The sequence below is a fragment of the Notechis scutatus genome, chromosome 1, assembly GCF_049901735.1.
Source record: "Notechis scutatus isolate UNSWTSFEM ecotype Mainland chromosome 1, rNotScu1.2, whole genome shotgun sequence".
NCBI lineage: Eukaryota > Metazoa > Chordata > Lepidosauria > Squamata > Elapidae > Notechis > Notechis scutatus.
This window is the reverse complement of record NC_142009.1, coordinates 256737827-256763394: the sequence shown is the minus strand read 5'-3', so window position 1 is coordinate 256763394 and position 25568 is coordinate 256737827. Positions and strand designations below refer to the sequence as shown.

Below are 25568 nucleotides of genomic sequence, written 5' to 3'. Positions count from 1 at the left end.
GTATTACCTAGATGAGTTTAGGTATTGGATTAACCTTATTTTATTAGTTTCAGCTTTTTATATATTTTTATTGCTTTATCTGCCAAGTTTTTTATTATTGCTTCTAATACAATGGATTTTATTGGCTTCATTGTTTAATAACTCTGCATTATGCATTTATATTGGGTGATTGTTTTAATGATTCTATTATTCACTGTGGAAATTGCATGATGAATAACAATGTAAAGGCAAGTTAGAAGTATGTATCGTAATAATACTTCTGTGTGAAAATAAAACAAATTATAGGATCTGTTCCTGGGACCAGATATTTAATCTTCCAAGCTTCCAGACACATGCTGGAGCAGGGAACTTCTCTCTAGCAGAATGTGTGCTTTGGGATGTTCTATGTGTAGCATTTATGCGATGCCTGGTTGTATGTGGCTTTTCTTGATTGGGGTGTTGACGGCTGGTTGGCTGCATTTCCTTGGCTCCAAGGTATGTGATAGGCTGGTGGTAAATCAGAACTCCTGTTGGCTTTCAGTTTTGAAATTTTGCAGCTACTAAGATTGTTGGCTAAGCAGGGACAAAAATAGCTAGGGAAATGATTGAAGCCTGGGAAATGGGCCTCTTGCCCAACAACAGGAGTGTTGATTCACGACCACCTTGTCATATACTTAGGAAGCCAAGAGTTTGGCAGCACAAGGAAACAACCACCAACAACTTAATAGCCAGCCATTAACACCCCAAACAACTAAAAAGCCACATATAACCAGCTACCCCATAATAATACACGTAGAATAGCCCAAAGCACACATTCTGCTAGAAAGAAGTTTCCTGAGGATAGGTTCTAACACAAGTCCAAAAGCTTGGAAGACTAAACCTCTGGTTTCGGTGACCAACCCAGAATGGATCCTGCAACATTATCCTAGGATACAGACTGTATATTTGCCTTCATTCATAAAAGAAGTTAACTCTAGGATATATGCTACATACTGGAACTATATAAACATTGGGAGTCATGCATATATCTCAAAAGAATTAGATTCATTAGTGATAACAGCATTTTTGCTTTTTACTTTACCTTTTCAAGTCATATGTTGGCTTCATATAACAGATAACAGATAATCAGAGTTGGAAGGGACCTTGTAGGTCATCTAGTCCAACCCCCCGCAAAGCAGGAGACCCTACACCATTTCTGACAAATGGCAGTCCAATCTCTTCTTGAAAGTCTCAATTGATGGTGCTCCCACAACTTCCGAGGGCAAGCTGTTCCATTGGTTCTCACTGTCAGAAAGTTTCTCCTCTTTTACAGTTATATTTTTGGTGGGTTGAGCTATAGTTTCTTTTTGCGTGAAGACGGATGCAAAGAAGGAGTTAAGCAGTTCTGCTTTCTCTCTGTTGCCTGTTACTTCCTTGCCATCTTCTCTCTTTATTGGACCAACTGTTTGCTTGATTTTTTTCTTATTATTTATATGTTGGAAGAAACTTTTTTTATTATCTTTGACTTTTGTTGCAAGTCTTTGTTCGTTCTGGGCCTTTGCTCTCCTGACTTCGTCTTTGCAGATTCTGGCTATCTGCTGATATTCTGCCTTAGTTGTATGTCCTTCTTTCCATTTTTTGTACTTGTCCTTTTTTTCTTTCAATTTGCTAGAGAGATCTTTGTGCAGCCATGCTGGTTTCTTCTTGGATCTCTTGTTTTTCTTTCTCAGTGGTATTGTGCTGGTCTGGGCTTCTATGATCATACTTTTTAGAGTTTCCCAAGATTCTTGAGTTGTTTTCCCCTTTAGGATTTTCATCCATGGAATCTTTCCCAAGTTTTCTCTGAGTTTATTGAAATCAGCTCTTTTAAAATCCAAGACTCTGGTGTCATTATGTTCTGTTGCTTGTGTTTGTGTTATGTTGAATTCTAGTATGACATGGTCACTCTCACCCAAGGTTCCTGCAGTTTCAACTCCCTCTATCACTTCTTCTCTGTTTGTAAGAATTAAGTCCAGTATGGCTATCCTTCTAGTTTCACCCTCTACTTTTTGGACAACAAAGTTGTCAGCTAGGTTGGTTAGGAACTTATTTGATTTCTCACTTGGTGCAGAATTAGTTTTCCAATTCATATCAGGATAATTGAAGTCTCCCATTACTATTGTTGTGTGTTTCCTGCATATGTTTGTTAGTTGGCTGGCAAAAAGGACATTATTTTTTCTGCTTGATTGGGTGGCCTATAATATATACCTATTGCCATGTCATTCTTTTTTTCTTTTATATTGACCCATATGCATTCTAGGAGGTTTTCATTTTTGGTTTCATGCATTTCTGTAGCAATATAGTTGGCAGTGTTCTAGGAAGTGTTCTAGGACCAACTCTCTTCATACTCTACATAAACGACCTCTGTGATCATATTAAGAGCAATTGCGTTCTCTTCGCTGATGACATAAAGCTGTTCAATACCACAGACAATACTGCTACCCTACAAAAAGATCTTGACTATGTATCAGAATGGTCAAACAAATGGCAACTTCAAATCTCAACAAATAAATGCTCTGTCTTACATATTGGCAAAAAAAATCAGAAAATAAAATACAAGCTGAATAATCAAGAACTTGTTGATGACCCAAGCTCTGTAAAGGACCTTGGAATACTCACCTCTAATGATCTAAGTGCTAGAGCCCACTGCAACTACATAGCCAAAAAGGCATTAAGAGTTGTTAACCTAATCCTACGTAGCTTTTTCTCTGGTAACATCACACTACTAACCAGAGCATACAAAACATTTGCTAGACCAATACTCGAATACAGTTCATCAGTCTGGAATCCACATTACGTATCTGATATTAGCACAATTGAGAAAGTCCAGAAATATTTCACAAGAAGAGTTCTCCACTCTCTACTCGTTGTAGAATACCTTATGCCACCAGACTTGAAATTCTAGAACTAGAAAACCTTGAATTACGCCGTCTTCGGTCTGACTTAAGCATGGTATATAAAATCATACATTGCAATGTCCTACCTGTCAGTGAATACTTCAGCTTCAACCATAACAACACAAGAGCACACAATAGATACAAACTCAAAGTAAACCGCACCAAACTTGATTGCAGGAAATATGACTTCAGCAATAGAGAGTGGTCAATGTCTGGAATACTCTACCTGACTCTGTAGTTTCTTCCCCAAACCCCAAAAACTTTAACCTTAGACTGTCTACTATTGACCTCACCCCTTTCCTAAGAGGTCTGTAGGGGACGTGCATAAGCGCACCAACGTGCCTACCGTCCCTGTCCTATTGTTTCTCTTATTCTTTTATTTTTCATATATGTACCCATTTCCTGTATTCACAACTATGTATACTCTTATACTTATTATCTTGTAAACAATTGGCAAATCAAATAAATAAATAAAATAAATAAATAGTGGTCCTTTACATACAGTGCAACTCCACCTCCTCTTTTATGGAGTCTGTTTTTTTTTGAATAGTTTGTATCCTTCTACCAATATGTTCCAGTTATGGGTTTCATCCCACCAAGTTTCTGTTATTCCAACTATATCATATTTACCTTCCTGTATTTATAGTTCAAATTCACCCTGTTTGTTCCCCAGACTTTGTGCATTTGTATATAGGCACTTGAGATCTTTATGTCTGACACTGTGTTTACTGTCTCCATAACCTGTGTTGTGCCTGCCTGCCCCTACTTTCTTGCCACCTGTTTGGTTAATGCACTTGGTATGGCACCACTATTAAATGCTTGGTTTTGGTTGGCATCAAGGTTGATAATATTACCTATACAAACATCTTAATAGCAGCAACTCAAATATTTACAATTAGGTGATAAGAATTTATTTTGGGGGGTGGGTGGGGTGAACCCAGAAATTGTTATCTTTGTATAGTCAGCAGGGATGTGTTTTTTGTACACACCCACACACCCACATCTACATACATACATATGTACATACATATATACATACACACTTACATATTTTGTTCTCTATGAGCTAAATATTGTACCACAGCTCAAAATTCATTGTTGTTTTGTTCATTCATTATTGGCTTACATATCCATCTAGTGAAGTTTCATGAAGCCAATTATCAGTGCAACTAAAGACATCCTTTCTTCCAGATCTGGTAATTAAAAAAAACACCACATTGCTTCATTTAGATATCTGTTCCTGCAGATATCTCCTGAATTCTCCTATTGGGGCAGTCTGATTCATAGTACTGCCACACAACCTACATATGGCATGCTTGATAGCCTTATTTATAACCACATTAAATGTTTTTATTGCTATTTCTTTTCTTTTAAAAAAACAGTTCCTAATTTTTTCTATTGATCTTTTTTTTTTAAAGGTGTGGAAAGATGCTGCCACTCAGATATTTTTCTCTTTATCTGCTGCATGGGGTGGTCTGATTACTCTGTCTTCCTATAACAAATTCCATAACAATCTATACAGGTAACATTCACCAATGTTTTCCTAATAATTAATATGGCAAAGATAAATCCAGGTAACTCTGGAACTAGGTTTTATGTCATCATTGTTATCTGCATCTGTAGCATCAATCTGTCACCAGAATCTCAAAATAAGACTACCAGACACCAGTTGCAAAAGAAAGATGGAACTCAAAAGCTTCGTTTAGTGTTGTATGAATACACTGCAGATCTGATAGCCCTGCTTCAGAAATCATGAGACTTCTGGGGTTATTGTGTCCTATTTCCTCCTGAATGGCTTCCCTAATTATAGATAGGCTGGTTGAAAGCAATCTAGAGGAGTGTCAAGAGTCAAGGACAGCAGCATGAAATGTAGCACAAGTATAATCTCTGTTAAAGAAAGCTTTGTAATTGAGAAATAGGTCAGGAACGCTCTGAAGCAGCAAAGATAAATTGTGATTTTCACTGCTATAATTACTGTACCATTATTTTTATGGTATCGGTAACACAGTCATAATTCTGGTAGTTGCATTAATTCCAAAGTCAGATAAAGAAAAAGTTCCCAGTGTCATAAGAATGGATTATTTGATATAATTTAATTGGTAAGCCCATATATGACTGAGAACAATTGCTTTAACTGCTGAAAAGCTGATCCTTCATCCTTCTCTCTCTGTTTTCTTGTAAATTTAAATGTTTCTATACTTTCCTTCCTGTTTGCACAATTTAAAATCACAAATTAGGAATAACAAGACAATCCAATAACAAGTAATAGAGAAAAACAGTATGTGCTCAAGAAAGGAATTCCAAGGCCTGTCTGAGTAAATCATTAGGATCACGACCATCATCAAATGATAGTTGATGAGGCATTACCAGGGGATAGTAGAACAGAAGACAAAGAATTGGAAAAGTTCACCAAGCATTAAGATCTGAAAATTGAAATTGTGATGGTCCCAGTGATTATCAGCACATTGGATGTCATACCTAAAAATCTTGGATACTACTTAGAAAAGCTGCATATTGACAACATTGACATCTGTCATTTGTAAAGTCCATGTATATGCTACGCTGATATGTTCTACATTGGGTTATTGGGAAGAACTCAGTGTATGAAAGCCAATAGCATTTAAAGAATTGGCAGCTGTGACTTCACATTGTTGTGAACAATAATAATCAATTCGGCAACGATATGCTGTTTTGTTTTGCTGTATCAAGAAGGTAAAAAAAAACCCCTTTATTTGAATTCCTTATTCCTCTTGGGTATATCACTTCAGTTGCATCCACTATGAAAAAATGTGCATTGCTTTGAGATAGAATCAATGCATGCTTAATGTATGCACAGATGTATGTTTATCATGGTGATGAAGGACAAGACAAAAATAATGTATTTATTTTAATATGTTGTTAAAATGTGGACAGAATCATGTTGTTCTGTTTCTATTGAAGGAATATAATTCTAATATGGTACATATTTATTGTGTCAATAAACTTGTCATGGATTTTTTTTTAACAAAACAGACACGGTATTGCTAAACAGGTGTCAAATTCAGATATGGGGAGCAAAGAGGATTTTTTTTTATTTCCAATCAATTGTAAATTGATTACTGGTATGGGGGGGGGGGAGGAGGTTCAGTTAGAGTATGATTTTATGGGAGATTTTGAAGTCCAACTTTTGTGGATGACCTGGGTTGGGACATGGATCTCCCTTTGTCCTTTCAGATAACTCAGCAGCTTTTGATAATATTAGGCATAGTATCTTACTGCACTGTTTGCAAAGATTTGGGGCAATACTTTGCAGTAGTTCTATACTATCATCTGCAGATATTTCAGTTTTTTCTAGTGGGGAGGACAGATGGAATCAGTGGTCTCCCACTTAATGGAGTACCGCAAAGGTTTGTCTTATTCTCCTGCTCTCTAAAAGCTACATGAAACTGTTGGTGCAGACCATCCAGTAATTTGGGCTATGGTACCAGTAGTATGTTGATTATAATCTACCCCAGTGGAGGAATGAGCTGTGATGATGCAGTACTGCAGGCTATTTCTGCTGACAGCCAGCTGCCTGCAATTTGGCAGATCGAATCTCACCAGGCTCAAGGTTGACTCAGCTTTCAATCCATCTGAGGTCAATAAAATGAGGACCCAGATTGTTGGGGGCAATATTCTGACTCTGTAAACTGCTTAGAGAGGACTGTGAAGCGGTATATAAGTCTAACTGCTATTGCTATTCCTCTGTGTGGGAGATGCTGTTGATATTCTGTTCTGAGACTGGAGACTCTGAAGGTCTGGATGGATGAGAACAGGCTCAGATGAAGCCCAAGTAAGACAGAGCTGCCACTCATATGCCTCCTGTAACACCAGTGATGCCTTTAGAAAGAGACTACAGGTAGTCCTTGACTTATGATCACAACTGACCCCAAAATTTCTGTTGCTAAGTGAGACAGTTGTTGAGTTTTGCCCCATTTTGTGACCTTTCTTGCCACAGTTGCTAAGTGAATCCCTGCAGTTGTTAGTTAGTAACTCTTAACAAGCCAGATTGTTAAGTGAATCTGGCTTCCCTATTGAGTCTGGTTATCAAAAAGTCACAACAGTGATCACATGACCCTGGGACACTGCAACCCATTGTCAATATGATCCATTCTTCCAAGTTTTGATCACATGAACATAGGGATGCTACAACCGTTGTAAGGGTGAAAAATGATAATAAAATTACTTTTTCCAGTGCTGTTTGGAACTTTGAATAGTCACTAATCAATAATTGTAAATTGAGAACTACCTGAATTTGTTCTAGGAGCAGGTTCATGATTTGGGAATCTTATCAATTGGCCTCATATCTCCTATTTAATAGCAGATGGAGATCATGGTACAACTTTGGATGGTATGCCATTACATGTCTTTAACTGGAGGACCTAATGACAGTAACTCATGTTCTCATTGTCAGCCATAAGACTTATTGCAGTGTGCTATATACATGATGCTGTTCTACACTGTATATTCCAGGGTGTGCACTGGTTCATTTTTTCTAAGCTAAATTTAAAGAGCCCTTTGATACTTGGACCCTAAGTATCAAAGTGAAAGTCTATCTCCTCTAACTGGATTTAGCCCAACCTATTAGATCTTGTGGGAGGGAGTTCTGGGTGGTCCTACATTTCATAAATGCCAGGGGAGCTGAAGTTAGAAAGTACTGCTTTTCCATAGCAATGCTGACCCATTGGAATGCATTCTCCACTCTGATCAGAATGATCTTCTTCCTGATAGCTTTTAGGAACTTATTAAAAAAAGGAATTCTTTTGAAGAACCGGTGACTAACATCACTTGAGTCTTTTTCCTTCCTTCCTTCCTTCCTTCCTTCCTTCCTTCCTTCCTTCCTTCCTTCCTTCCTTCCTTCCTTCCTTCCTTCCTTCCTTCCTTCCTTCCTTCCTTCCTTTGGGGTGTGTGTTATTCTAATTTTTTTGTTGCTTTAATTGTGACTTGTAACTGCTGAGAGCATGAGATTGCAGCAGGCCAAAAAACAAATCAAATAAAAAATAAGGTCTTCTCCAAATACATGTAGTCTCGGTCAGCATGAAACTGTTGTGGGCAGTAGAGGAGGAAATGCCTACTATTGTAAGTGCCTTGGATAAGTGGGAACTGAACTTTTGAACTTTCAAAGTAATGGCTAGGCAACTCTTCTAAATCCCCTTACTTGCTTAGCATCACACATTCTTAAAGCAAGTTAAAGGTTTTTTGTTGACATATGTCTTTTATAAGGATTAAATTACTGAAGCATGCATTTAATGATTATGTAGACTGAATTTTCTGTTCAGTGATCTACTATGTGTGCACAACTCACCATTTTTCTGGATATAACAAGTTTGTTCTTGAAGCAGCTTAGTAATGGGATGCTGATTAGACACTTGAATCTGGAGTTTTAGCATTCAGAAGTAGCACCCAAAGTAGTATTTCCAATCTGGTGCCCTTGTATTAAAACTGGGTAACTTACGAAGAAGGTACAGGATGGGAAAAACTGAAGTCACTATAAGAACATACAATTTTATCTCAAAAGTTTTCTTAGTTATATAGTATAATATAGTTCCCCATACCGAGATCTTCACTTGAATCTTTCATCTTAAATGCTTATAAGTGATCAGTTCCATTATTTGATAAGGTCCACCTAAAATTTACAGTATGTGCTTCTAGGTATTGTGAGGTTTTGTACTAGGGTTATTGTTTTCCCTGTTTTAAAATCTAAGAATTTAAATTTAAAAATTTAAGATTTATGCTGTTGCTGCTAATAGTGAAATACTTGGACTGAATCACACAATGAAATCAGGAATTAGTGATCACTGTCTTAGAATTACGCTGTCTTTAAAAGCATCAGTTCCATATTGTAAAATGTCTACATTGGTAAAGTGAATTAAATTATTTTTATTAGTGTAGCTTTTTTGTGGGTGGGAGCGTTGTTATTTAGAATGTGAGTTGTACACCAGTTGTACCTGTTCTGGGACTTGGACACCCAACTTATTACTCATGCCCCTGTGATATCTTGTATGGACTACTGAAATGTAATCTACATTGGGTTGTCCTTGAAGAGCATTTGGAAGCTTTAACTGGTAACAGCATGGGTAGTAGATGTCACTGGTTACTTAGTGCAGTGGTCCCCAACCTTTTTTATGCCGCGGCCCGGTACCGGCATCAGCTGGGCGCCGCCATCTTTTTTTGATGAAAAAGTGCTTCCGGTGAGCTTTCTACCCGGAAAAGCTCACCGGAAGCACTTTTTCATCAAAACAAGATGGCGGCGCCCAGCAAACCAGCGGCCCAGTAGGATTTGTTCCACGGACCGGTACCGGTCCATGGACTGGTGGTTGGGGACCCCTGACTTAGTGCATGTAACACTGGTACTTTGTGAGCTATATTAGCTTCCAGGCTCAAATCAAGGCACTACTTCTCACCTTTAAATGGCTTGGGACTGCTTTACTTAAGGGAGGATCTCTTCCCAGTTATATCTACTTGTTCAAACTAGTCAGGCAGGATAGGCATGCTTAGGGTCCCATGGTTTAAGGAATGCCAGTTAGCAGGGCACAGAAAGTGAACCTTTCTGCTCAGTGGTGGGATTCATTTTTTTTAAACTACTGGTTCTGTGGGTGTGGCTTGGTGGGAGTGGCAGGGGAAGGATACTGTAAAATCTCCAGTCAGAGGTGGTATTTTCTAGTTCTCTGAACTACTCAAAATTTCTGCTACCGGTTCTCCAGAACTGGTTAGAACCTGCTGAATACCACCTCTGTTTCTGCTGCAGCACCCACCCTATGCATAGCCCTGCTCCTGCCTTTGGTTGTTATTATTTTGTATTTTAATATTGTTCACTGCCCAGGCTCAGCTGTTGAACAAAAAGCTATCCAAATGGAATGAATAAATAATAAATAAACAGTATTTCGTATCAAACTTACTAAATATTGGTATGTCATTAGTGTGACATTACAATTACATACTCAGTACATATTACCTACTATATCATTATTACTCAATACAAAAATCTGGTAAATATATTTTCTTTTGCCCTTCCTTTCTTTAGGGACACCTTGATAGTAACTTGTACCAACAGTGCCACAAGTATATTTGCAGGCTTCGTCATCTTTTCAGTGATTGGATTCATGGCAAATGAGCTCAAAGTGGATATTGAAGATGTTGCAGACCAAGGTAGGATCTTCTGTTTTTCATATTTTTTTAAAAATCTTGCATTATTGGGCAGTACTGATTTTGTTCTGCTTTCTTTTGTGCAAGATACCCTGCACATATCTATGAATTAGAGCAGATGAAGCACCTGAGCAAAATGGTACAACTTGGAACACCTTGAAACATATGCTACAATAAGAATGGTTGTGTCTAAGTCAAAGGATAACATGCCATGCCTATCTCTGCTTTGTGTAGAAGCTATTCAGACAATATCTGTGTTGGGATAGTTTCCTTTACTTCCTCTGAGGACAACAAAGAAATTAGTCATTTTCCTCCCATCAGGAAATATTACATTTATAGGTCAGTGAGAAAAAGATATCCTGAAAAAGAAAGACGCCAACTACTGTTTGGTTGCCAAGGAAACTATACAGGCATGTCTATGAAGTAACTACGAATCAAGCTGCACTCAAAGCCCTACTTTCCCATTCATATCTTGTATAGGCTGTCTTACTGCATATATCGACAGGTTGAACCATGTAAGATCACAATCCTTTCCTAAGATGAGCGCTTCCTTGGACTGATTCTTTAATGCAATGAGACATAATACAATTGCCTTATTTATTTAGGGCACAACTGAAAATTGTCAGTGTTGAATTAGAAAAGAACTGATTCTTCTACCTTTGCTGTCAAATTGATCAAAACATAATTTGAATTTTAAAGTTTGCAAATGATCTTGGTAATGTACATACATTTGATAATGTGATTCTTAAGCTATAAATATTTCATCACTGGGAAAATTGTCTTATGGGCTCTATTCCTAAACCACCTTTGGTCTTCTCAAAACCTTCCTGGTACTTAATAATAATTTATTTAATAGGTGCAGACAATGGGGACTTTACATATTGAAGAGTTAGTTAAAAAATGTTGGGCCAGTCCAAGCTGAATTACTGTACCTGTAAGCATTTGCTCTTTCTGTGCTTCTGTAAAACATTTCAGCAGTGACAGAAGAGTATGTGTAAAGAGATAGCAGCCATTTGCTCTAAAACCTGCAATGATCCAAGGTTCAGAAACAAGTTACCCATGAGATCCAGGGGAAAATATGTATAAACCTTCATGTCATCACACATCACATGCAAAAATTGTCCATTTTGTGAGCGTATCATTTTAAATTTGCAACTTATTTCTTAAAAGGGGTACTCATAATTCTTTATTGAAAACAGGGGAGTTAAACTTTTGGCTTGCCTGATTTGCATTGAGTGAACAGGAATTATCTTGGGCTGTGTATAAATTATATAGTTAATGTATATATGAGAATAAATAATGTTAGAAGTTTATGATCTTGTGGGGCCGCATTACTAGCTCTCCAGGGCAGCATGAGGCCCATGTGCCACTCCTTGGATATGAATGATTTAATACGAATGTGCATTATTAATTTTGGACAACCATTCCATCCAGATTCTTCAGTTTCTAAGAGTTGTATTTCATGCAAAGAAATATGGATGCCTCTTTCAGAACTGACCTATCTAAACAAATCTATTTCACTTGGTCCATTATTAAACAGTGTCATTAAATGCTAAATAAAACCATAAAACAGTTAATACAGCTAATGAGTAAGTTTATGTTAAGCACCATTTGTAGATGCTTTTCAGGAAGTATGACCGCATTAAATTCAATGATTATTTCTTTTAAAGTGATATGTGCAAGAGTGCAAAGCAGCATGCGTCTCTTAGTTCCTTCCCAATGACTCTCGTCTAGTTTGGCGAATCAGAAAAGTTTTAAAGTTGCTTCAAAATCTCTAGGATTTCAAATAAGATATAAAAACTCAAGAGCATTTTGGTGATTGTGAAAGTTTTAGATTCAGCTTCCAAAAGAGGCTTCAGTACAGTTTAAGTGCTTCCGAATCCAGACAACCGCAAAGCTGTAATGATGCAAAAATTGTACATTAATGCATAAAACTTCAAAACAACCTGATAAGGTAGGCTTTTGATTCAAAACAGAAGCACAATAGAATTTGCTAAAGGATAAGAACGCTAGAACAGAACTAAGATGTTTGAATTCATGTGATTCAGAAGCTCGGAGAATGAAAGCAGACATATAGCAACCTTTTCTTAAGGCCCAAAGTTCTTCTGTAGTATGATTATATGTGTGCTTTGAAATTCCAAATAACCAAATTTGGTGGATATTTATACGAAATGGCTGCCCCAAAAGGAAAAATTCCAGTTATTCCAGTTCTCTTTGAATTGTTGCTTGAACTGTGAGTTAATTTTGTAAAGGGATAATATTTGTCTTTTCCCAGATGGCTATTGAAGCCTAACAACTGCCCTTATCTATATCTAACTCTCAGTGGTCATAACCTCCATCTCTCCATGAAATTAATTTAAAGGATCCCAATCAAGAGAGATTTGCAGTTTCATTTCCTGCAATTAGGTTTTCCCACAGTATGATGAATTCTAGAAACTCATTATTTTGATTCCTTAATTTAATTTCCAAACATGCAAGAAGCTATTGCAAGCAGCATTTTTATCTGTAGTAGTCAAGAAAAAAAAAATCTTTAATCAAGAGATGAAAGAGCATGTTCATGAATATATAACATCCCCTAAGCCTTCTTGCCAAGAAAAACTCACAGTTAACAGCAGGCTTTAAAGTCAGCCTCTTGCATTTCCTCACACCAGTAATAATAAAAAAAGTCTTCAAGCAGTATTTTATGTTTGACAAGAGTTTTCCAACATTTTTGGAAAATATATAATGGTTGTGAAATTAACTCTTGCTTTGCTAAAATAAATTGGCAGTGGCGTATTACAGAGTAATAGGAAAGCTCAGGAAAGGGAAATCTGTTGCCTACCAGATGTTTTGGGTTTAAATACCCAATGCTTTGCCAAGCCAACCATTGTTCAAGTTTGGAGGGAATTTGTGTATAGTAAATGAAACAAGTGAGAGCGCAATTAAGAAGACAAATATTTTAAAGAGGAATAGTGTTTCTATGTTGCAGTTCGGCATCAATAAGATAGAATAAAATAGGGTGTACTCTGAAGAGTCACAAACATTTCTCAAAATGTTTCACTATGTCACATTCTCTTTCACAGTCGGGGCATATTTGTATTTAATAGGTATATAGCAAACTCCCTGCTGTTCTAATAATGATCTTTGCCATCCCCTTTCTGTGAAAAGGTGGACTTTTCTGGAGATTGCTTGTGCTCAAAATGTATGATTCGAATACTACATCCTGTGACCCTACAATGCACTATTCAATTGGAAAGTGGGAAACTGCCTTTTAAACGTTGTCATCTTAAATTGAAATGGATCTTTTTGGTTCACTATGACCCCCCCTCCCCCCAAATTCAAGGGATACTTCTTATTTAAGCTATTGATATGATTTCTGACTATTTTGTTTTGGATTCTAGGTCCTGGCATTGCATTTGTGGTATATCCTGAAGCCTTAACTCGGCTTCCACTTTCCCCATTTTGGGCTATAATCTTCTTTTTGATGCTTCTTACACTTGGATTGGACACAATGGTAGAGAAATCATTTTTTTATATTTAACTTCCTGTTTGTTCATTAAAAGTTCAGAGTGTAAACAATACATTGAATTAATATTTTAATTTAAGTAGTTGCAGGCTGGGATACAGCACAGATTTTCTGATAAATTTAGCTATACATGTTTCTTAGAAGTAAGTGACACTGAATTCATTTATACAGGGTTAGAACCAACATTTATTCTGAGGATATTATAATTGCCTTTAGTTGATAAATAACTAATGGCTTGGAACTAGGGTATCACTTTTTCTCAAGAATTTCTACCCATCCAATTAGACCAAATAGGATGGCCATGCTGCAGATCCTGTCAGCCAAAGAATGTAGGCTGACAGGATCTAGAATACACGTTTTTTTCTGCAGCAGCCCCCTGCTCTGTGGAACATCCTCCCTTTGGAGATTAGAATGGCCCCAAACCTGTTAGCCTTTCATAAAGCTTTAAAGACATTGCTATGCTCCCAAGCCTAGGGCGCTATATGAGCCAATGACCTGCCTCCTGGTTATATTGTTAACAGGCTAGATGTTACACTTTGTATGTATTCAAATTAGAAGGTTTTTTTTTTTAGTGTTTTAATGTTTTAAGATTTTAATTGTATAATATATGTTTCTGAATTGCGAGCCTCCCGAAGTCATTTGTTGAGATGGGTGGCTATCAAAATCAAATAAATAAAAAATAAATAAACTAATAGTCTCTATTGACTAATGATCAAATTACAGCCAGTTGTTAAATGATATATAAAAAGGGGGTCAATGAATATTAATCAGAACTGTATGGAGCATATCATTCACATGCTTCGAACTGAAGGAAATCCAAATAAAGCTTGGAGCAAAATGGAAGAATGGGAAGTCTTAAAAAGTATTTAGATCAACTTGTTGAATGGGGAGAATAGGATAATGTATAGACACCTGCATTATTGTTCTAAAAAGGCTGAAGTCATAAACACAGAGAATGACAAGAGATCAAGAAGAAACAATGTGGTGAAATTGGATAGCTAATGCTTAAGATGAAAACTGCTTCTGTAAATCACTCGAATGACCCATGATTTTGAGATTTTGAGAAGTTGCTGGTTACTTTTTACCGGTCTACCATCGAGAGCATTTTGGCATACTGTGTAACGGTGTGGTATGCTGGATGCTCTATAGTGGATAAAAAGATGCTCCAGAGAGTTATAAACACAGCACAAAAAAATCATCAGTTGCTCTCTTTCTTCTTTGGAAGAGATTGTGAAGACTAGACTCCTCTCTAGAGCACTAAAAATCTCCACCGACCATTCTCATTCTGGTCATTCATATTTTGATCTGTTACCATCAGGGAGGCATTATAGGTGCCTTAAAATGAGGACTAATAGATTGAGAAACAGTTTCTTTTCCAAGGCAGTAATTGTCTTGAATCAAACAGTGCATTTGTGATTTAGTCCTATTATTATTATAATGGTGTAATTATAATGTGGTGTTTGGGGCACTGTGCTGGAATAGCTTTCAAATTTCATTGTATTCGTGGAATGCAATGACAATAAAGGTATTCTATTCTATTCTATTTTCTCAACTTTTTTTATCTTAACTTTCCACTGTAGCAAATGATCTGCACTTCATTAATAATATTTTCCTTTAAAAATACTTAGGTTTGTCATGAATATAATTTATTTATTACTAATTTTTAATCTGTGAAATATTAAGTGGACAAAGCAGAAACATTTTAGTGAGAGAAGGAATTTTCCTTAAAGTGTGATGTTCAAACTAACAAGAAATCTGTTTTACTCATTGATTGCTACTGATTTTTTATCTCTCTTCTTTGGCATTTCAGTTTGCCACTATTGAAACCATAGTGACATCTGTTTCAGATGAATTTCCAAAGTATTTACGTACCCACAAGCCACTGTTCACTCTTGGATGCTGCATTTCCTTTTTCATCATGGGTTTTCCTATGATCACTCAGGTAAACTTATATTGCATTATGTGCTGATTAACCAGATCTGACAATTAGAAAAACCAGCTCTAAGAGTAGATTAACCCCAGAAAAAGTGCAAAGAAGTTTCACTGATCATGAAAATGTATGACCGTTCTGAAGGCCCTGTTAAACATATACAGGTAATCCTCGAATTACAACCACAACTGAGCCCAAAATTTAAGTTGCTAAGCGAGACCATTGTTAAGTGAATTTTGCCCCATTTTACAATCTTCCTTGCCATAGTGAAGTGAATCACTGCAGCTGTGAAGTTAGTAACACAGTGGTTACATGAATCTGGCTTCCCCATTGACATAACTTTACTAGAAAGTCGCCAAAGTTGATCACATGAACCTGGGCGCACGGCAGCCATCATTAATATGAATCAATTTGCAAAATGTCTAAATTTTGATCATGTGACCATAGAGATGCTACAACAGTCGTAAATGTGAAAATAAGTCACTTTTTCCAGGGCCATTGTTACTTTGAATGGTCACTAAACAAACTTATAGTTCACTAGCTGATAACCCGGCATTGCCTGGGTATTTATTTATCCCAATCCTGTATTAGACAGGAAAATCCTGGAGTTGGGACTTACACTGTTTTACTGTCTGTCACGCAATTCTTCTATTCCTCCACAAGAGGGAGCTCTGTGAAGCCGTTACTATGGCAGAAGCCATTTTAAGGCAAACCACCAAGGGGTGTTAGGGATGTCTTACCCCCACAGTATTTGTTTCCAGAGGGTAAGTCATCTGTGTACCAAGTTTGGTTGAAATTGCTCAAGGCATTCCATAGAAATAAATAAATAAAAAATAAAGATAGAAGATAGAGTATTTTCATAGTGAGATGGGGGCTTGGTGACAAAATAGCAGTAATTGTACTTTTTTCTTACTGCAATTATTAGCTGGGTTCCTGCTGACTCAATCCTAACGTCAAGTGGCATTTCTATTAATAACTATTTGTTTTTAATTTTAGGGTGGGATGTACATGTTGCAGCTTGTGGACACCTATGCAGCATCTTATTCTCTTGTTATAATAGCCATCTTTGAACTTGTTGGCATTTCATACGTTTATGGTAAGAAATGGATATGTTATCCCTAGGTTATACAAATAGTTCTTATATGTGAAAATGGGATATTGATAAGTAACAGATAATTCCACAAATAAAAGTTTTAAAATGTTATTTAACATTTCAAAATATGCATCTAAAAATATCTAACCAAATATTTTCAGACATTCCATTAAGTGCAATGCTTAGTACTGTTAAAATTATATTAAAACTGATTAAGTTAGTGAATAGATAGCATGTTTGTTATCATTACTGCAAATATGACTTAGTAAGACATATAAAAATAATAATGAAGCATATAATTTACACTAATTAATACAGCCCTCAAATAAATATGTAGGCGTGCAATAGTCAACTTCTAAAAATGATTACAAACTAATGTATTTCTTATGATTTTTCAAGGTCAAGCGACATAAACATATATATATATGAAAAATGATGGCATATTTGAGCTTAATGACATAGATGCATTTATAGAAAATGAAAAGCTTAATGACATAGATGCATTTATAGAAAATGAAAAATCATAACAACAGAATTATGACCAGTACAATAGGTAATTGCTGTCTCCAAATAGAAGGACTTGTTCCATCATTGGAAGACTTTCTGATCTGCTAGTGGAGATGAAAATGCTATTGATTCCTCATCCTTCTTATGTTCCCATCTCTTACAAAGAATGACCCAAGCTTTACTCACAGAAAATATTAATTATTGTACATTGGAAGACTGTTCATAACTCTTTTTTCTCTAGGATATGATTATGTTTTCTGTGGATTAGATGTGGTTCCATCCACATTTGTGTGTTCTTTGTAATCCCAAGAATATTAATGCTCAAAGTTGATGGCAAATTTCTGATTTTGGCTGACAGAATTTTTCTAGAAAACTATGGCTGATTAGCTAAATAGGCTCTTCAAGAAGAAACTTCAACCCCCTCCTTAAAAAGCTTGGATAATTCAAACCTGCGCTTTTGGATGATGTCACTATTCCCCTCTCCCATTGTGTATGTGCAAATATTGCCTTTTTAAAAAGCTATTGCCTGTGGCAATGTAGTCTATGCTCTTGCAGGTACTTTAAGACAATTAAGACATTTCTTTTTGCAATTAATTATGAATTGACCATATATCTGTTTGGGAAAGCAGAGTTTCTGAATACAGACAGGCATACGTGGTAACAACTGTACACACTAGTATTCAGATTAGCTAAAAGTCAAGTTTATTTAATTTGGTTGGACGATCGTAGAACAGGCTGTTACTGAGAACTGTACATGTTTATGACTTTAAAAGTGAAGTGTGATTTCCATATATATGATCTTTGCATAAATATCATTATTCTGCTGTGATGACCCTCCCCTGAATATTTTGTTTGCCTATTTTCCATAATGCCATAAGATGTTCTAGGTCATCCGGTGTGACTAAATCTCCTTTTATAGAAAAAGCAATTTTCTATCTACCGGTTACAACAGCATCCTCTTTTCCTGAAGAGGCTGATGGTGTTTAGTAACACTGCTTTGTTACCAAAGGTCAATAGAGATGTCAATAAAGAGTGTTGTTATTAATATCCTGTTACTATCCTTCAATGTTAAGGAGATATATAATTGGTCCAGTATGCATGTTATGATCTGGGATTTCTAAGGGTGGCTTTTAGCTATAATTTAGAATGTAGCACAATCATGGAATTTCATTTTTATAAAAAAAAACTGCAAAGGTGTTGTCATAATGGCCAAACAGAACAAAGGAATATTTCATTCTCTGGTACCAGCTATTGATGTTGCCATTAAATTGGAAGATTCTAAAAGTTATTACATATATCTTCCATGCTGACAGTTTTATTTATACTTTTAAAAACAAGTGCTAATGTGAAATATATGGCAGACTAATTTGTTTTTTTTTTAATTGTTGATCCCAAGACCACTTTGGTGTAAATACATCCTTTGCTATATTGGCCCACGTTTTGCCATTTTAACAGATGATAGAATAGAATAGAATTCTTTATTAGCCAGGTGTGATTGGACACACAAGGAATTTCTCTTGGTGTAAATACCCTCAATATACATAAAAGAAAAGAATCATAAGGTACAACTCTTAATGATAGTCATAGGATACAATAAGTGATCAAATCATATTAGGAAACAGTCAATATAAATCGTAAGGATACAAGTGACAAAGTTACAGTCACAAGTGGGAGGGGATGGGTGATAAGGAGTGATGAGAAGATTAATAGTAATAGTAGTGCAGACTTTGTAAATATTTGGAAAATGTTGAGGGAATTATTTGTTTAGCAGAGTGATGGCGTTCGGGAAAAAACTGTTCTTATGTTTAATTGTTCTGGTGTGCAGTGCTCTATAGCATCGTTTTGAGAGTAGGAGTTGAAAGTTTATGTCCGGGATGTGAGGCCCTCTTTTTGACTCGTGTAGTATACAGGTCCTCGATTGAAGGCAGGTTGGTAGTAATTGTTTTTTCTGCAGTCCTAATTACTCTCTGAAGTCTGTGTCTGTCTTGTTGGGATGTGTCATGCCCCTGGTGGAGACTGACTCTGAGGGAGAGGAGGAACAGCTGACAGAGAGTGGAAGTGTGGCTCCGGAGGTTGTGGAGGAGGCTGGGGAAGGGCAGAGGACAGCTGGGCAGTCAGAAGAGGACCCAAGCCCATCTCCTCTCCATCCTAGGGCACGCAGGGAGGAGAGGATAAGGGAGAGACGTGGTCTACTCGGGAAGAGAGGGCCTTGATCCTCTTCATGGGCTGCAGCTGTGACAACTGAATAAGAGGACGGACATGTGTACGGGCGAGTGCTGGAAACAAAGCATGCAAATATCTCTAGTTTATTGTTCCTCTCTGAACAATGTGTGTCCTGATATCTGTGGACATCTTCCAGCCCTTATCTTGCCTAGTTTGTGTTGTCTTTTACTCTTTATAATTTAAACGGCATTTCCTCCTTCTTGTAACTGCTTGTGTGGGAGTTTTTTTTGTTTTCAGTCAAAGATATTTGGAGCTTGGAAGCAAAGTGAAGGAATAAAAGGGGATTTACCTGTTTTTTGTGACTGTGTTTATTTTGTATCCCACCCTGGGTCATCACAGGATGAATGAATGAGGTACTTTTTCCTAAACAGAAGTGAGAAGGCCCTGATTTAAATAGAGTTTTCTTTGTAACATCTACGCAACTCAAAAATCATGATGATTTGAAAGATTCCAGCTACTTTATCAGAAGGAATGAAAAATCTGACTAAATAAGCCTATATCACTTGTGATAAAGTATCACCTTCTACAAAATTGCCAATACTGTAGATTAGCCCAGAAATAACTATTCACAAGACCTTTCAAAGCCAAATGATGATCACATCTTGTTTCCATGGGAACCAATGTAAGACATATGCATCTTCAGTCAAGAGAAGGATTTATAAATAAATAAGATGCAGACACATCTCAGATTCTGAAGTTGGAAATATTCCTACCAGGGTTATATTGTGTATAGATTTGAAGTAAAGTGTTTTCCCCATCCTCATGTAGCTTTGAAGTACTGCAATATGTTGAAGCACTGATCCAGATGTTGTTTATAAAATTATAAAATGGGTGATTTCATGCTGCTGTATGTCTCAAGAATGAAACATTAAAGTGACAGGCAGTTCTCTTTACGTCTTCCAATTTGGATGATTGTAAATGAATTGAATGCTCACTAGAAATATTGTGCGGCATTTCAACTTTAGGACCTCCTTGTAAGATTTGTATTGCTCCTTTGTGCTATTTTATTGTAATAAAAACACACTGCAGACTTAGTTGGAATAAGAAAGCTCTCTCGTAAAAGAGTATCCTTACAAGTTATTTTTGTGCTTAGAGTGGATAAACACTGAATTCACTTTTTGCTTCTGGTACAGAATCTCAAATAGTTACTCTTTGCTTCTCTTATCCCCAGGAAGTGCCCTTGGATTATTGGGAGTATTGGGAGTACAGGAAATATGATTTGCTTGCATGTTAAATTGATACACCAAACCTAAAATATAGGAAAGAATCAAATGGTCAGGAACACCTTACTTTTCTCTCTTTCACTGAGAAAAGATCAAGCCCTGTTTGAAATAGACAAGTTTCACACAGAAATAGAGATTCAGAGTAGAAATTGAGAGATACCAGCATAATTCCACCCCTCAAATTTTTCCTAGTTCAGTCTTTATCCTCTGACTTTTTCTCATTTTTTATTCTTCCTTTAATCTAAAGAATATACTTTTCTTTTGCTTTGATACCCTTTTTCAAATGTTACTTCTCACTTATTCTATCTGACCCTCTCATACAGATTCAGTTAGATTAAAAGTTTGCAATGTCCTATTTGATCTTTCCTCTCTCTCTTTCCTTGATTATTTTTCATGATTTGGAATATGAAAAGTTACTTTAGCAGTTTCAACTTGTGGCAACCTCTGACTGGTTGTATCTGGGTTCAAAAGCTTATTAGGTTAAGAACATAAGAACATGGGTTCATCATGCCCAGCAGTCTGTTGTCATGGTGGTGAATCAATTGCACAAGGAGGCCTGCTAATCTAGGGGTGGGCTTCAAAAATTTTAGTAACGGGTTCTCTGCCCGCTTTCTGGGTGGACGTGGCCATAGTGGGTGTGGCCTAGTTGGCCTCCTGCACCATGGTAGGGGCATTTTTGCCCTCCTCGGGCTTCGGAGGCTTTCCTCGAGCCTCCAAGAGGGTGAAAACAGCCTCCCCGGGCTCAGAAAGCTCTCTGGAAGCCAGAAACGAGCCTGTTTCCAGCTTCCTCAAACTTCCAGGAGGCCTGTTTTTTGCCCTCCCCAAGCCTCTGCGCATGGCCTGCACTTACCTGCCTTCAAATTAGGTTGCGTGGGGACTCCTGGGAGGGGCAGGGTGGGATGGGCAGGACCAGCCAGGAGTGGGATTTGGGGTTCTCTGAACTGTGCAGAATCTTAGTTAGAAAATCTCCCAAATCCTTGCAACCACCCCTGCCCTAATCTCCCAGCAGATGGCCTTCAGAGGTACCCTGTTTCTCCAACAATATGGCCTCCCCCAATAGGAAGTCCCAGCATGTTTTATAGGCATGAAATGAAATTAAGCCCCTCCCCCCAAATTAAGCCCTATATTAAAACATGAGAAATGGGGGGGAATGGTGGAGGGGCTTGCCGTTAGGAAGTACTTTTGTTGCACACCCGGATATGGTGCTGCCTGCGTTGACTCCAATATGAAGTGCCCCACCAACGCCGAGGTCAACATCCAAGCCATCGTTGCCCGCCCACCCGAAGATGCAAGGGGGGGGGGAAATTAAGTCACCCCCGAAAAGATGGCCTAGCCATTTTTTCAGGGCTCAAAAAAAAATAAGACCCGGCCTTATTATATGAGAAACACGGAAGTCACACTGACATTAAGTCTATAATAATCTCAGTGATTTCCATGAATTGATCCAACCTTTAAAAATTGGAGTTACATTGACCATCTTCCATTACTCTACCTCAAAGGCTGTGTGTAGAGACAAATTTCATGTTTTAGAAAGTTTATGGACTCAGCTTTTAATCCATGAATAGATTCTGTCAACATTACATGTGCTCTCTAGAGCACCAAAAATCTCCACAGACCGTTCTCATCCTGGTCATTCATATTTCGAACTGTTACCATCAGGGAGACGTTATAGGTGTCTTAAAATGAGGACTAATAGACTGAGAAACAGTTTCTTTTCCAAGGCAATAATTGTCTTGAATCAAACAGCGCATTTGTGATCTAGTCCTATGTATACAGTGGCATTTTTAAACTATTTCACTTACTAAATATTTTAGGTAGGTTTTAGACTAGGTTTTTAATTATTATTATTATTATTTTAATTATTTTAATTTTTAAACACTTGTGGTGTGATTGTGATGTGGTGTGATTGTGATGTGGTGTTTGGGGCACTATGCTTCAAGGCACCAATGGTTTCCCTGGTTGATTTCCTGTTTCTAATATATTTGAATAATTTTTTTAATTATGTGTTTTTACAACTTTGGCAACATGCCTCTCAAATTTTCTTTTTGCTTCCCTCATTGTCCCTTTGCATTTTTCTTTAGCCAGAGTTTATGTTTTTTTTGTTTTGTTTTCTTGATTAAGACAGGTCTTCCACTTTCAATCAATACTTCCTTGGCACTCATAGCCTCTTTTACTATGCCAGTGAACTGTGCAGGCCTTTTCTTGGACTTTGGGGGCATTTTTCTAATTTTAAGAATACTTTGGTGCCTTTGTTTCTCCCTTATTGTAGTTTTAGACAACAATCAAGCTTTCTAGGAGATACCTGTCCTTTTGACCTTTTTTCCCTGAGTTTCTTTTTCACTAGTCTTTTTAATTTTGAGATGTTCATATTTCTGAAGTCAAATATGACTGTATGGGATTTGCTAACTAGGCTATGGCTCTTTTTAGCGTTCAATTTTATGGCATTACAGTAACTATTCCAAATTCGTTCAGATACATATATTTCTCTCATGAAGTCCTGAGTGCTACTTCAGGTAGGTAAGTTCAGTATTGCCCCTTCCTTTAGGTCAGTTCCATGCTCTAGCAGAGAGTCATTTATAGTATCTAAGAATTTTTCCTTGGTCATAGCTTGAATGCCCAATTCTGAGGAATGCTTGAGATTTTGGAAGGAGAATAGTGATATTATACAAGATGCTGAAAAGAGATCCTCCTTTGCAATGCCTAGTTGAAGTGAAGGTATACTGTAGTAAACTGAGTGATAACTGGATTATACATTTCAAGAGTGCACATGGTGGGGTTACATTATTGAATTCTACAAAAGTCACGGATCTTAAAAAGGGGTAGATTCATGCACATTCATCTCATATAATTACAAGGCTTCCTTTTTTGGAATGTCTTTCTGATATCCTTCTCCATTTCCAGATCTAACAGCTTGATAAGGGGATAATAGTACACCTCCAGTGTTTAGCTACTTTAAGATCTGATATTTCTGCCTAGAGTGATTCTGTTGATCTGCCCCTTTGGGGACGTGAAGATCATTTGATTCAATGGTTTCTTTTACACACAAGGCCATGCCTCTTCCACTAGGGTGTTCCCTGTGTTTCCTGTAGAGTTTGCAATCAGGAGCAACCATATCCCTTGTAATTTGACTATCACATTTCAGTTATACTCACTACATCTATAATGTCTTATAAGACCAGTTTACTGATACGTTTCTTAATTAGGACTGTAGGAAGCTTGGGATTAAATAACACTTCAGTTCTGGACATAGTCTCTTGATTGACCATCCAAGTCATTGTAGTATCCAATGCAGAAAAACATACTGTATGCAGTGCCTCCCATAGTGTTTATGGAAGGTTTTGGGGTTAGATTAGTATTTGGGGGATTAAGGTTCAATTTTATGCTCGGCTGTTGGAAATCCTAAACAAGTTCTGCTGACTCTCCGAGTTGTGGAGAAAAACTAGGAGCAGAGAGTGAGTTATGCCTACTATCTTAAATTCCTTGATGAAAAACAGGATACAATACTAATTAAATATTATCATAAAATTATTAAGCATGTATTCCTTTTAAGGGTATTGAATTGTATTTTAATTGGAAACATAAAGAGTATTGGTGTCTTTGATCAAGGTGTAATCTTTTCTGCCGTAAAGTCCTTTGGATATTTTAGATTACATTATAATGCTGTTTTAATTTCTTGGCAGCTAGAACAATGCTGTCTTGAAATTATGGAACTTGAAGTTCAACATATCTGAATGGACATCCTATTTAGTTGCTTCCGGGAAGACCCATACGGCAGAAAATAATACTTCTTGTTGCTAGTCTTTTCAGTCTGGTTCATGAAAAAACATGTACAACAAAGGTTAAACAATACATTACAATAAAATTTGTTTACAGTTTAATAGAAAGCAGAGCATTGAAACAGATAAAGCTAAAGAAAATGTGTTTGAGTTATTCTCCATAACTAATGAAACTTTTATGCCATTCTGGTTTTGACCACGGGGTGGCAGACGTACAACAAATCCTACCTGACAGAATAGGGTTATTCTTAACAGAGCTACAGATGATATCAAATAAAATGTCAGTTGTTGTGATCACACGGGCTCTTATTATCCCTTCATGCTTGTTGTTCCCAACAACGGATTGGTTTGCTTAATTATAAAACAAAGCTTCTGGAACAAGTCCACCAAAGGGGGCAAGCAAAATGTAAGGATAAAAATGTAGTAGTAATTCAGCTTTAAAAAAAAAAATCAAGAGAATGTAGTATGGCACAAGCAAATTTAAACTATAATGTCCATTAATGCAAAACTCACAGAACGAAATTACATAACATCAATCTTCATGCTGTAATAGTTTTTAAGGAACTGAAAGGCATTTGAGTGAAATGGGCTTAACTGTATGGGCTTATATATATATATTTTGTTCTAAGAATTATGCTGGTTTCTAAAATAAATATCTGCAATTTCACTTTAACTGAAGGTGAAATTGGGAAGAATGACTGCATCACAGCTTGCAGGAGTCTTTAAAACCTCTGTCGCTTCTCTGAAACATCAATCATTTTTCTCAGTAATATGTAATATTTTAGTTGATAGCAGTAAGCAAAATGATAGCGAAGAAGGGTGAGATAGCAACTATTCTGATACATCGTCCAGTGTAAAGTATTGTGAATATACTGATGACACCCACATAACTTTCTCTACATCACTGCTCTTGCCTTATCTCCCTAAATGTCTGTTTACATGCATGCAAAATCTAAATCCAAATAAAATGGAGGTTATCATTGTAGGAGTCATGATCTGAAAGATGAGATGAAATCTTCTACTGCATTGTCCCCAAAATGATGTAGTCTGAGACAGAGGTGGTATCCAGCAGGTTCTGACCAGTTCTAGAGAACCGGTAGCGGAAATTTTGAGTAGTTCAGAGAACCGGCAAATACCAGCTCTGACTGGGGATTTTACAGTATTCCTCCACTGCTACGCCCACAGAACCGGTAGTAAAAATGTTTGAATCCCACCACTGGTCTGAAAGTGCCATTGCATCCAGAATAGTTTAC

The 25568-nt window shown here is 37.0% G+C and overlaps 1 protein-coding gene across 1 annotated transcript in view; it reads left to right on the top strand.

The window, feature by feature from the left end:
* SLC6A5 (solute carrier family 6 member 5) overlaps window positions 1–25568 on the top strand; it is a 66844-nt gene that overhangs the window by 27747 nt on the left and 13529 nt on the right. Inside the window, exons 8-12 of the mRNA XM_026664644.2 lie at window positions 4313–4416; window positions 9937–10061; window positions 13439–13551; window positions 15374–15505; window positions 16490–16589. Of these exons, the coding sequence (XP_026520429.2) occupies window positions 4313–4416; window positions 9937–10061; window positions 13439–13551; window positions 15374–15505; window positions 16490–16589 (574 nt within the window). The remainder of the gene's footprint in view (window positions 1–4312; window positions 4417–9936; window positions 10062–13438; window positions 13552–15373; window positions 15506–16489; window positions 16590–25568) is intronic.